At 41.5% G+C, this 13,987-nt stretch overlaps 1 protein-coding gene across 1 annotated transcript in view; it reads right to left on the bottom strand.

The window, feature by feature from the left end:
- LOC136437071 (exocyst complex component 1-like) overlaps positions 1-13,987 on the bottom strand; it is a 100,523-nt gene that overhangs the window by 55,534 nt on the left and 31,002 nt on the right. Inside the window, exons 9-12 of the mRNA XM_066431538.1 lie at positions 13,444-13,576; positions 12,112-12,221; positions 5,249-5,398; positions 2,642-2,753 (exon numbers count right to left, since the gene is read on the bottom strand). Of these exons, the coding sequence (XP_066287635.1) occupies positions 2,642-2,753; positions 5,249-5,398; positions 12,112-12,221; positions 13,444-13,576 (505 nt within the window). The remainder of the gene's footprint in view (positions 1-2,641; positions 2,754-5,248; positions 5,399-12,111; positions 12,222-13,443; positions 13,577-13,987) is intronic.

Genomic DNA, 13,987 nt, shown 5'->3' with positions numbered 1-13,987 from the left:
TTGACGTGCTGACTGGCAGGTGACGACGGTATGTGGAAAGTTCGGCGTTAATGCCTTTTAATATTTTATTGTGCGAATTTCAATGAATAGATATTTCGCAGTGACTTCATAGATATATCATTGAGCATTTCCCTTTGAGCTTGTGCCCGAAAATCGCCGTAGTAACGGACTCGCGCCCGAAAAAAGGAGAGACAAAACTTCCGTCACAGCGTGCAGCTCAGCACGTCCTGACGTGCTGACTGACAGGTGGCACCGGCCTGTGGAAAGTTTGGCATGATGCCTTTTAATATTTTATTGCGCGAAAACACACAATTTAGAGACATCCTACTGAGCGTATAAACATTTGCCTTCAAGCTTGTGTCCAAAAGTCTCCGTGGTAACGGCCTCACGCAAAAAAGAGAGACCGATCACGGCATACGTATTCATACAAATCACGCCGAATCGGCGTGATGTTTGTGTCGCAATAAGCGGCTACTTTCCGTCTAAGCGGCTGATCGCACATGTGTCTTGGCGGACTTTCCGTGCATCGAGATCGGCGTTTCCTGTAGGTTTTACGCAGGTTTACTGGCAGCTCCAGCCAAATGGATCATAAGTATTACATCTGAAGATAATAAAAAGCGGAACAGTTGATAGTTTGGGTGTTTTTATTTCATTTCAGAACGGGTTTTAGTTGAACTATCTCCCGAGATCGGTGCTCGCACGTTCTCACAGGCTCTCCGTACGAACTTCGCAAATTCCGTATTTTCCCCACACTCTGTCCTTCATAGAAATCAAAAGATCGTAAAATATAATTGTTCAGCTATTTTCTGACCGAGTATTGTCAACTGTTTGCGTCTTATATCAATGTGGAGACCGTAGAAAACAGCCGTTCTGGGTGCCCCATCTGGCACCCTGGGACGGCCGTCAAAGCGTGTTCCTGTGCACATTTTGACGCCGTCGAAGTGTGCTGTGTGGCACGCTTACATAGCTCGCTCAACTGTAGAGGTACCATCTTTATTGTTGATCGTGCTTTTGTGATAGACAATGACCCCGTTCACACTCATTTTTTTCAATCGCGATTGAAGTATAATCTCGATTGAATCGATCCGATCGCGATTGATTTTTTCAGTGTGAACGCTCCCAATCGCGATTGGAACGATCCAAACCGATCCAATCGCGATTGGATTGTAACTACCTCCGGAGGTAGTTTGATTGGATTAATCGCGATTGGATCCAATCCAATCCTATCAAATTTTGAGTGTGAACACAACTACGATTCATTCCATCGCGATCGGCGGAGATTTCGGCTGGTTCCGGGGGTGGGAGGTCATACATGCGGGTACGTGGGGTCATAGTTCCGGCATCGAGCGGGAAAACAAACCCAATCCGCACGTCAGATCGCTCTTTTACAACAACAACAACAACTTTTCATCGTCAACAATGCCCAAGAAGAAGAATAAAACTCTGTCAGTAACTTCAGCTGGTGGCAGATGGCGCGATGAGGAGACCAGGGTCCTCATCGCAATCTGGGGGAGAGAGGAGGTGCAGGCCAAACTGGGGAAATGTCACCGAAAGAGGGACATTTACCGCACCAAGTGACAATGTCTAGCGGAACAATAGACACAAAACAAGAACAAGGACAACAACAACATTTACCAGATGATCGCCGATAGCATGCTTCAATCGTGCTTCAATCGCGATCGGATCACGGCGTACGTTAATCCACTTGGCGAAAAGCAGTGTGAACGCAAAAGTTTCTTTGCGTTCAATCGCGATCGGATCGAACAATCGCGATTATACTTCAATCGCGATTGAAAAAAAATGAGTGTGAACGGGGTCAAAATCTACGCACTAGTCTGGCCTTTGTGATATCCGTTTTTAGCAAGACAATAACAGGTGTTTTATCTGCGCACTAATCTAGCCTTTGTAATGTCCATATCATATGTTAATCACTTGTAGCAAGACAATATCTGTGCAATAATCTGGCCTTTGTGATATCCGTTTTTAGCAACCGTCACTTGAATTTGTATTTTGGACTTTTTTCGTAAGCGTAACGTTACGTAAATTGACGCGTACGTTAGCGTAAACTGCATATCGGATTAGCTGGCTCGGTTTACAATTACGGTGCGGAATCTATCGTCACCAGCTCAGGTTTGCCCAGGTTAAAATAGAACCTCCTTGGTTTGCCACAGCGGAACATTTGTCGTCACTGGTTTTCCACAATGGAATATTTGTCATCACTGGTTTTCCAGCCACACAGGTACTCTCATCTCTCGGTTTCCAGTGATGATTCAGGGATTTCCAGTAACGAAGTCGCCTCATTTCTGGACACCCACAGATGACAAGACTTCATCACTGGAAGTCTAGCGATGAAGGCACCTTCGGTGCTGGACACCGAGTGATTACTAAGGAACCTGTGACCCCGGTACTTTTGCCTGCCATTATGCCACTGCGATACCACTACATGTACTTCTTTTACACTAAAATTTGTTTGAAGTCATGTGTTTGAAGTCATGTGAGCTTTTGGACACTCAACAGCCATTGCCTCAATGGAAAGAGGGTAACTATAAGGATCACAGAATCTATTTCTGAAGAAACTCCAGGAAGCTTTCAAACTGACACAAGTAACTACTGACAGTTGTACATGTATTTGTATACTCACCAAATTTCTTGCTGTCCACTGCGCTAGGCTTGGTCCCTAGAATTGCCTTGGCTGCTTCAAAGAAGTCCTTGATTTCTCGTTCATAGAGACGTTTCAAATTCGATGTATAAACCTGACCAGCAGGAAGAATGATAGATACAGTTATTCATTACTTATTCTGACTTGAGGAAATGTGGCCTTCACTAAATAAAAAGTCCATGACTGAGTTTACATTATGGTTCTGAAAACACCTTTTAGAGCATTTTCACTTGATGCCATCCCAATGTTGTTGTCCATCTGCATTTCAGTGCATCATATTACATGTAGCTCAAGTGTTTTAAAAAATCTTCTGACTCTCCCAAAGAAAAGAATACCTGGTTGAAAAATACTAAATCTCACGCAACACCAAAATGCCATGTAATACTATGTACCTGTAACTGTATGTGCCAATGATCTACATTTATACAAACCACTGAAATGCAAAATCAATAAACAGTAGAAGCCAGTTAATTGTACACTTCAGAATATCTGTTAATTGCACGAAATCAAGATCCCAAACCGGTTCCAATAACTCCACTGTTAGTGTCACTTTGCATTTCTGCAAGGTGCCTCGTCACCAATGCCGGATAACTGCATTAAAATCTATCAAACATCATTGACAAGTTACTAGTAATTAAAAAGGTGCCCTAAAAATCGGCAAATGCAATACAAATGAGCCAATAACTGACTGTGTAAAGGTGCGATACCGCCAATATGTTTGAAATTGTTTTGAGGAACAAAAAAGTTGGTCTTCCTTGACAATAACATTTATAGCGATCGTATGGGAGTTGTTGTGCGGGTTACGGGACGTGTCGGCACCATAAAGAGATGTACGCTTGCTACTGGCAGACAACTTGCTGTACTCACTAATAAATCATCTCTACCTGAGTGTCCAATGTCTCATTACTGTAAATGCAATTAAGTTCATGGGAATTTGATTTCATGTTAGTGATTGAAATTGAGTTTTAGGTGCTGCAGGAATGGAAACACTAAGGTTAAGTAAGAACTCCGGGGTGTGATCCGGCCTATGATCATTCTGCATCTTGTTAAAGTTTAAAAGATTTGCTAGATGTTCTCAAATATTTGTTAATAAAGTTAATAACTGCATAATTTTGTCTGTTTTCTTTGTGTCAAAGTTACTTCATTCCCACCTCTCGGCCCCCCGCCTGTGGTGGTTGTGGTCCAGCTGGGCAACTTCGCTTTGTTGCACCATCAGGATAATTGCACAAAATATTTATGTTCCTGTCAATCTTATTTCGAGTTATGGGGGAAAACAACAGTTCGCGCTATCTTTGTGTTGGCATTTCAATATTGAAAAATCAATATTGTTACGAAGGTCGCTACAAAACTGCTTCAATTGTCACAAAACATGATCTATTTTGACCAGATTAGCCCAAACTGCACGGGAAATCCAAGTAAGCAGTAAACATGCATATTAATGAGCAAAAACATGGCGCCCGGCCGCCAGCTCATCATGCAGGTTTGATGTGAAATAACAGCGAAAAATACGACTTACCTCTAGACGCTATTAAGCAGAATTTTCACAGAAAAAAATTAAAGGAATATATTTTCTGCCGAATACAGCCTCAAATGACAGCAAATTGCGGCAAAACACAGCGTAGGGGCTGAAAGTGCAGGCGAATATCTTGTTTTTTGATTGAGTCTTGAAAAATGGGTTTTTGATGAGATCAACCTACCGGTATGTCAAAGGCACCGATATCGATTGTGCGCAAGCATAACAAAAGCATTAGGAACAAAAGAGTGTGGCTGACTGACAATAGAGGGCGTCCCCAGGCCTGTAGCTACAATGCAAAGCCAAAAATTGTGATATGTATCTCAATAATAATTTTCGGATTTCTCTGCAAATTGTGTATGTAGCGGTCGAGAGTAGCGATGCCGCTCTGCCAAACTTCTGCGAATTCCACATTTTTCCCTATTTTTTCTGCAAAAATACAAAGAAAAGACCCTAAATTTAACATTGGGGAAGTGGTGCTGGGATGTTTGGGAGTGTTGCACTGCCCTTGCACCATTGCCCAGGGAGAGCCGTGGGCGATACCTGAAGTCAGTAGTACAGTCAGTACATAAAGTGAAGCCGTGACGGAAGGTATTAGGGAAGGGGGCAGTGTGGCAAATCAAGTTCGTGATGAGAAGAGTTTGCGCTCAGATGGTCGACGTGAAAAACGAGAACATAAAACCGACGCGAACACAAAATATACTCTTACAGCTAGTACACTTAGACAAATGGGGTGTGCAGTTAAGCCGCTTCTACTGTACATGCCAACATGGCAGTACTCAGGTGACCTGTACGTGCTGACTGCCATGTTGGCATCCTTCATTTGTATTTCAATGCATTGTAGCTCAAGCGTTCACATGGTGTTTTTCCTGTAGTTGACTAGTATTCTCTTCTTTGAGTTTAGTGAATATATAGAGGACGGTTTATTTGAGATAGTCAGAAGATCTCCACATGTCCGACAACAATGAGCTACATGTACATGTATGATCTGCTGAAATGTTGGTGTCCCTATGACATTGCGTGAAAATGCTCTATAGCCTGGTAGCACCAGGCCAGGATCAAAACCCTCTACAGACCTGCGCTAGTTGGTGAAAACTGGTAATATCTGCTCCCTTCAACCACAGCATGAGTTCTGCATACGGCATCAGGTCTCTGTGAGCTGAGTAGTGTTTAGGCAGAGTGGGCTCCAGTGCGTGATGGCTTAAGGTCTCGCTCATTTCATGGCCCTGTAAAGGCACACATACAGTACATGTATTTGTATAGTCACACATAGCTGGACTTAATCACACTAGCTGCCCTTCCACTGGGACTATTGGACTGATTTCTACAGTGACAGAAAATCCTGAGCTCTATTGGTACTTTCATTTCCTGTAACAGAACTCTAGAATTCAAGCATTTAGTTTGCACATGCACACTACTGATGCCCCAATGCCAAACTAAAAGTCACATTGATTTTGTGCATGCAAAAACTTGTTTGTGCCAACATCTTACCATGATCATAAATATCATTGGCAGAAAACTTTTGGCAATAACAATTCATTTCATTTTGTACTTTTAATGTAGCAAAACTCTGTGAATCAAATGCATACTGCTTTCAACTTTGTTTTGTAATCATAAGTGTACACATCTAATCGTCAGGGGTGCATTTTATTCTAGCAAAATTAGACTTGGAGTGCAGTCACCGCGGGAGTACAGTTTTTTGTCGTATTATTTTCAGCAAAGCTATGCCAGAGCTGACGGTCAACAGTGCAAAAAAACCTTCAAGCTGATATTTCCTGTCACAAAACAGCTGACCTGTGAACGACATAAATAACAGTTACTGTAGTACTACATGTATGTACAGATAACCCAAGAATACCCTAGCCTGGGCTGCATCTTATTCTAGCCCTGGTTTGCTCCAGACAATTGCTTCCACACGGAATAGTCTGAACCCTGCTCCTGTTGAAACATTTGGTCCTTTAGTAACATCCTACAGTACTTCAGGAATTGAACATTTCTCAGAAGCCGTGTATCGCCCACACAAACCTGGGTTTCAGGGTGGAACTATAGAGGAATATTATTCTCATACAATTCCACAAGAACAATATAGAACCAATGCTGGAACTATAGCTTATTATCCGTGACCAGTTACCCCGCCCCATGGAACTACAGTAGCTGTCAGCTCTGTGCAGGCCTTCTCCTGTGGGTTTGGCATCTGTGTCTAAGGAGGTCCTCACTAATGTACCATGTAATTAGGAAAACATTCAGCCTCACATGGGGTACATGCCAGCAGTTCTAAACTGTTACAGTATATTTACTATACTGTATACAATGTAACATTTGTATATCTTTTACCTCTTTTTGCTGAGCAAGAATTTCTAATGTAAACATAGTGAACATTACATCATAAGTTTTTTTTTTCTAACTCCTTCAATGGTTGAGGACAAATCTACACTGTAGACTGATCAGTGCCAGGTGGTGACCTAGATACCACATGATCGGGGTGGGATGGGCTGTCTGAGTACTTGTGGAAAAGAGCCAGATGAATTTCAGGGAATTTCGTGCTATTTCTTTCCTTGATCATCACAAAACTGTAAGAGTTACATGTACATTATGTGTGGTGAAGACACCTACATGTATACCAACACACACACAGATGGAGAGGGGGTAAAAAAAGTCAAACTCCACTTCCTTGCTGAGAGCGTTGATCAACAACGGATGTAAACCATTTAGCATTACTGTGATGATGAGATTTGTCCGTATAATGTAAATACTGTAGACTAATAAGCTTCAATCTACATGTAAAAGGACAAGTTTTAACAAAATCTGTAAAATAGTTTGCTTCAGGCAACCATACAGTAGAATGGAACTCGTTGTCATCAAGTACTGTAGGAGCTTCATCACTAAGTAGCTTTAAAGAACGGTTGCAGTCAGATATGCAAAGACTAGGTGTAACAGACTGTTCGGTGTAATATGACCAGCTGCTGCCACGCCGCGCGTGCCTGCAAAGCTGGTGTGTTACGCCTAATGGCGGTTATACCGGCTATATAGATACAGATACAGATATTTGTAGCAAAAAATTGTTCCCTTGGTAAGGACTTGAATTTAAAATTCTCCAAGTAGATCGGAAGGCATTGGGAGTTTTGTCTGAGTCAATTTGGACTATCAATATATATTGGGGAGGAACGTTTCTCTGAAGTCATGTTCGTTTTGCCCTTGGCCAGATCAAGGAGGTTAAAATAACATCTTATTTTAAACTCCTTGGCCAGATTACCCATAGCCCCTTGGGAAGCCTAGCCTTCAGTACTGCCAACAGGCCTGGGGTAGGGCTGGAGGTTCCCTCCCAAGTCAATTAGAAAGCTGTTAGGAATCATAAGCCACCTATGATATTTGCACTGAGAGAGTGAGGCTTCCTCCACACATGGTTGACTGGGCATCTGGCTACAAAATAATAGAAAAACATCTCTGACCATTTGACCTCAGGATTGAACTACATGTACTGTACCCAGGGACTGCCAGCTCAAGGAACTTTGACACACAGACCAGTACTGCATCTAATGCTTTGAAGCACCCTCTTCACCAAAAGCTGGGTGTAATAACGTTACTGTAAATGCAGAGATGTTTGCAGGGATTTGATTCTGTGTAGGGTCAGAAAATGGAGTGTTCACCATTGTTTTGAGTTCACATTTGAAACAATAGTAGCGCTACATTTATACAATGTTAATTTAGCTTTTCGCGGTGGTTTAAGTTTGCAATAAAGAGTTCAACACAAAAACTGTGAACATGACACCACTGTGAACATTTCTGCATTAATTACAGTATCTGTACATTGATTAGTAGGTGCATTGTAAATAAGTTGGAATCAGCTCCAGGATCCAAGCATAAGTCAGAAAGAAGAATTATCCTAATACTAGTAATAGACTCAGGTTTGGGATGGCATCCTTGCCGTTACATCAGAAGATTGCATTGAAAATGCTTGCTTTGCATGAAATAGTCGGAGCATTAGATAAAAACAGATATATCTTGCCACTTGTCTCTGACCGTGTTCAGATACATTGTTATTATTGTAAATTACAATAGTAATAATAACTGAAGTCATCATCAGGCTGTGTTTCCAAACATATATCTGTAACGTTATACAAGTCCAATTGAACGGGAACTGCTCCTTCAGCCACTACAGGTAAGACAGAACTAGAACACAGGTTAGGGACCAGCAGGGCTAGCCTGTAGTGACTTGTGAGACCATATGACTAACTAGTGGAGTACCATGACAGACCACCTGACATGCATGTCACATGGTCTGTCATGGTACTCCACTAGTTAGTCAATTGGGGTTGAAGTCCCACATTTGCTAGCTCCACCAAGGGGGGACTTGGTTATGTTTTATGTTCTGTTTGATGTGGATCACATGTAGTTTGGTATATGCAATGAAGAGATTATTGGTCATCATTTGATTTATTATCAAAATACAATGCATCTGAAGACATAGTCAGAGACAAGTGCTCAACTCATGGCAGGATATATGTGTTCTTATGTCAAACTAGTGTAATGTTCCTACTATTCAATGCAAAGCAAGTATTTTCTATTATACAATCATTATTGACACAACAAAATTGTCGCAGTGAGGAGCTGCATATGCTAGGGGAACCTATCATCATCCAGTTAAATTTTTCTCTGACTCTGAGAGTACTGTTACTGTATTGATCAGAAAATGTCACACAGTTTCAAACCTTGAATTGCCATGGATAACCGAGACAACAAAAGTTTGAAGTCTCTTAAAAGACACAAAGTTAGTAACATTAGCTTTCATTCGATTAAAAAAAAAACATGTAGTTTTCTGTGGTACTTTACTTTCGATAAGGCACAGCCTGGGATACTGAAGTTCCTTAGTTGTATTACCTAACTGCCATTTATTTCAGCAGGTAGAAGATTTAATTCATACATCTGGTCTAATGTGGTTGGTCTCTAATTTCATGTCAGCCAGTAGTCTAGCTCTGATGCATATGAGAGTGGCCTGTGTCAGAGATAACGATTTTGACAATCTTGCACTTGAGAAGGAAGAAATCTTCAATTCTTTATAGTACTTCTTTTCTTTTAGATTATAAGGCAGACAAGTCATATGTGCAGGTAGGTCCTCATGTGGGAATGAAGACCAGTAATTCATCATTCAAAGATGACAAATGAGTAATACCACTAATAATGACAGTTGGCTAACATGTATTTGTATGATCAAGGAACCTCCTTCGTATGATTTTTGGATATTTGACCAGTCTTCTTTATATATGATTAGGTCCAGGTCTCAGAACCTGTACCTAAACTGCTGTATCTGTACCTGTACATGATAAACTGTTTAGATACATATATAGCCTAGGGTTCAACAGACAAAGTTTCCTTTCTAAGTAACACATACACAGGAGAACTTTCTAGAAGCTAGTCCACCAGTGCAGTCACGATTAATGACCGACTGAACAGACTGGTAAGCTAGGCTTCAATGGTTTTAGAAATCCACACAAAAAAAGGAAATCTAAGTTTTTCTTGCTTGATTTTGGTCATTGTTTTGTTGTGTGCTGCTGGTTTTACTGGTGCTTGAAGCTGGGAGAAAAAGATATGGTGGCCTGGGCCCCCTTATAAAATGCGTTTTGGTCCTGTACTGTTGAAATGGTGATCACAGTAGCCGTCCTTTCTCACACCTCTTGTACCTCCTGCCAGTCTAATAATTATTACCAGAGTCTGAGAGGTCATTTTCTGTATCTGAGGCTCTATTGACCAGGACAACACAACCTGACTCAACTACTGTACAGATGAACAGGAAACTTTACCCCATGGCCAGGTCAATTTTCACAGTAACTTGAAGGGGATTCAGCCTGCTGATAAGCCACACACAGGCCAGTCACATCTGTTAGTTGGATCATGCAGCCAAATGATGGTTCTAAAAACTGTAATAAATTCCCATCTGACTGTTGGTAAACTTGATTAGGTTTAATTACCTTTCTGCTTTTTGCAGTCATCCACAGTAGTTATCACTTGAGGTGCTTTGTAGGTAACATATACATGTACCAAGAAGGTTGAATCATGCACATATTATGCACAGGAGAACTTTCCAGATGTCTGTGTGTAGTGACGATTAATGACCTGTAGGAGTGGTAAGCTTACCCTTGAACAGAGTAAAATAATGCACAAACAAGAAAACGTTGTTGTCAATGTCTTGCAATATTGGCATGTTTTTTCACCTTGATTCCTATCAGTTTTTGTTGTGTGCTGGTTTTGTTGATGTTCTGAAACTATGCAGGGTAGGAACAAAGCCCACTCATGATTTCCGAAGTCTTTTCGAAGTGACATGAAATGAGGGTCTCTTGTTAGAGGAGGTGCCTTCAGCGTGTTACAACAGCCTTATTACTCAGAGGTGTGTACATACTGGCTGTAATACTACAACCCAGTCAGTATTGAGTGAAATCTTGTCTGCCTGAATTCAATTAACAGCCCTGTTGCCAAAGGTTTCCCTCAGGGGGCTGGGGCCCTGAGGCCAAGTTACTTTGGGGCATGTTGGACCAAGGAGGCCAACCTCCTTCTTCAGAAGAGCTGGCTGTGTGGGCCCTGGAACCTGCTTGGATTTCACATTAAAGAATTATCTAGATGGAAACAGGGCTGGGTGATTGCGGGCTAGATTTGTTTGAATAGTGCACAAGACATGGTCACAGAAATCAAATACAAAGGAGTAAATACAAACTTGTGATAAGACATGTACTAGTTAGCATTCCTACTCCAGTGATTTTTAAGAAACCATGTCTATCACTCTATAGACCAAGAAGCTGAGAGTTTGAATCCCGGCTGTGACCCATTCCATAGGATAGAGCATGGTCCACTGTTCATTGTACTTGCCGAAAAGAGCTAGGGGAATTTTCTTGTATACTGACCTGTAAATACTGTACATGGGGTCTGTCCTCTCTGTCACTACAAGTGGAAGAGTACCTTTTCATGAATCAGTGAGCTTACCTAGGCCTGGTTCACAATCACTTTCACTTTTCTATTTCTAAAAAAAGGTTTGAACTAATCATGTAAGTTGCTTCAGAAGCCAGCATTATGATTGTAGAGTCCTGGTAGTTTGATACATGTGCTATATGATCCAGTCTGTATGCAAGTAGCTGTGACTAATTAAGCCTGACAGGGTGGCTGAAGCTGAGTGACAGTTAATCAGACTGACTTCCTACTTCCCCTTCATCGATGGTGAGGCATAAGGCCAATTTTTTGTCTCAATGGCAACGTGAACAACTAATTATACTGTTTTGGCCCCCAAAATCATTTTTGTATTACAAATTAACATGAAACACCCCTTACCGCTACATTGTACATGTGTATTCTCCAGTTCTTTTGTCCTAGGGAAAACATATCAGGGTCCTTCCAGAGCATGGATAATTGATATTTCATACCTAATTAGCCCCATAGATAAGGGTTGGAGGCCTGCTATCCAGCCAGGCTCTCCTCCTAGAGTGATTGATTAGGAGGAACTATACAGAACCTATACTGGATGTTGTGCTTTAACTGGCATTAAGGAACTAGATTGAATGTAGTTCGTCTAAAACAAACACCAGAAGGCCTCAGGCAGGGCAAAAAGGCTCTGTCTACTATGGGAACTAGTTCCTCCTTTCCTGGAACTGGTTCTCCTGGTGTTCATCTATAGTTGATCCCTGAAACCCAGGTTTGTGCAGGTGGTCAAACTTGTTACTATGCCATAAATTTTACTGACCGTCCAGAACTCTTAGTTATATATTTCAAGGGAATAATCAAATTTCAATGTTTCCCTATCCAATCTAACAGGTGACAGACTATTCTGCAGGAAAGTGTTCAAAGGAGCTAATGAAGCTAGAATACGGATGATACCAGACTAAAAATACCCGTAGTGTTCTGTCAGTAACTGTTGTTATTGGTTACATATTGCACAACACATGTGACTGGTCATTACCTGTTGCACAAATACACTGTTGAGATGAGCAGCCAGTCGACGGGCAAAACTGGACCTTAACTTCTCAAACATCTTCTGTTGTTCCCTTACAGCCTGCATCTTACAGAGGCCTGGATGTCAACAATCATAGCATTTACCATGGCGGAATGTGTCAACAATAACAAAATTAGTCAATACATTTTGCAGTAGCATCAGGATCCATCAATTTCACACCCCTTTAATTCCCCACTTTTGCAATCCCCCCGCCAATTAAGAGTTAGAAGGGTAATGCAAAAACTGTTAATTGCATTTCCAAGACTTTCTTAATCACCTTTCCTTTGCTGGGCCCGACTTGAAGCAGACTGGATATGAACAGCGGCCGTCCCTCGGGTACACAACTCCCTTGGCTACACAACTCCCTTTAGAGAACCTCCCCCCCCCCCCAATATATACGCCGCTGTCATAGGAAGTCTGCGAAGGAGGCTAATAGAAAGTTGCTAGGGGGCCCAAAATCAAATCATTACAAAGTCCCCCACAGACCTACCCACCTACAAAATATGAAGACAATACATCCAGGCATTCTTGAGTTATCGTCCCATGGACTTTCACATTCCTGTACAATTCCTAGAATTCTTGCAATCTGCACACAATATAGTAGAAATTTGGCTCACCCCTGAAGCGTCGCCAAAAACAATATGTTGAGCCATACTAGGTATGGCTAAGCATAACAAAACAAAGGAGTTGGAGACGGAGGACGACATCCTTATGCCCGCTGCGTCATAATAATTTGGAAAACATAGAATGCCGATTTTTCATTTTCTGCATACTTCTCGGCAAAATGTGTATCGCAATTTTTCAGAGTGGACAGCCTCTGACTTCCTTCAGGCCGTTCCAAGCAACACGAGACCATCCTTTGACCGGAGGACGCTCCTCTGGCGGAAACGCTGCTGTTAGCTGTTCATTTCTATATTGATCCTGTCCACAAATTGGTCCACTGATTTTTATGTGGTCCGTTTTTTTTACCAGTCCAACCGAAAATACTTGCTTCGTACCGGTACACTTTACAGGTACCCACCCCTAATGTACAAACATGTAGTTTATGTTACGTTTTAATAACTGTATCAGGGCTCAATATATCACAATCATAGCAACTTGTAATTGATAGAAATTATTCAAAGTGCTTAAAAAACACCAAAAAAACAGCAAAAACAATGCAGACAGGCTCTGACGAATGACCCTTTTGCAAGTCAGGCTAAAAATAAAACACTTTTCCATTTCCTCATTTTGTCTTTTGGTTTGTCTGTTTGTAGTTTGTAGGCATTAAGGAATAACTGCTCAGTTTTGTACACAAACCTGGATGAAGCTGTACTCCCATAGCCTGTTGTAAGGCCTCTGCTGCGGACGTACAGTCCAGAATGTGGCTAGGGTTGCTCAGATCACCCTCCTGGAGGGCCTTCACATGGCCTGGGCTCAGGTCTAACTGGCCCTATAATATATCAAGTTGAAAAGTCTATAATGTACACACATGCTGTTCACAAGATAAAACAATGGCAACAGAGGATATAATACAGAGGATGCAACGACTATCACATTGTGTAGCAGGTGTAGTTGAACATCCACCTTCATGTAACTCAAGGAAAACAGCAAAATGAAAATTGGCAGTCCTGCTTTTACAACAAACATTAAGTTTAATCCTCTGCCATGTTGGTTTAGAGTCAGCAACAGGAAACCTGTTAACTTATAAAAATGTTTCACTGCTCAGACTTATATTTTTCTATCATATAAATGATTCTACATGGTATTTGTAGCCGACATGATGCCAAATAGGAAAAACATTTCACTTAAACGGCTGTTTACATTTCCAACATGGCAATCTTTAATAAAACCTGCCAGAAAT

Source organism: Branchiostoma lanceolatum, chromosome 6 (assembly GCF_035083965.1).
Source record: "Branchiostoma lanceolatum isolate klBraLanc5 chromosome 6, klBraLanc5.hap2, whole genome shotgun sequence".
Taxonomy (NCBI): Eukaryota; Metazoa; Chordata; class Leptocardii; order Amphioxiformes; family Branchiostomatidae; genus Branchiostoma; species Branchiostoma lanceolatum.
The sequence above is the reverse complement of the archived record's forward strand: the minus strand, read 5'-3'. Positions and strand labels throughout refer to the sequence as shown.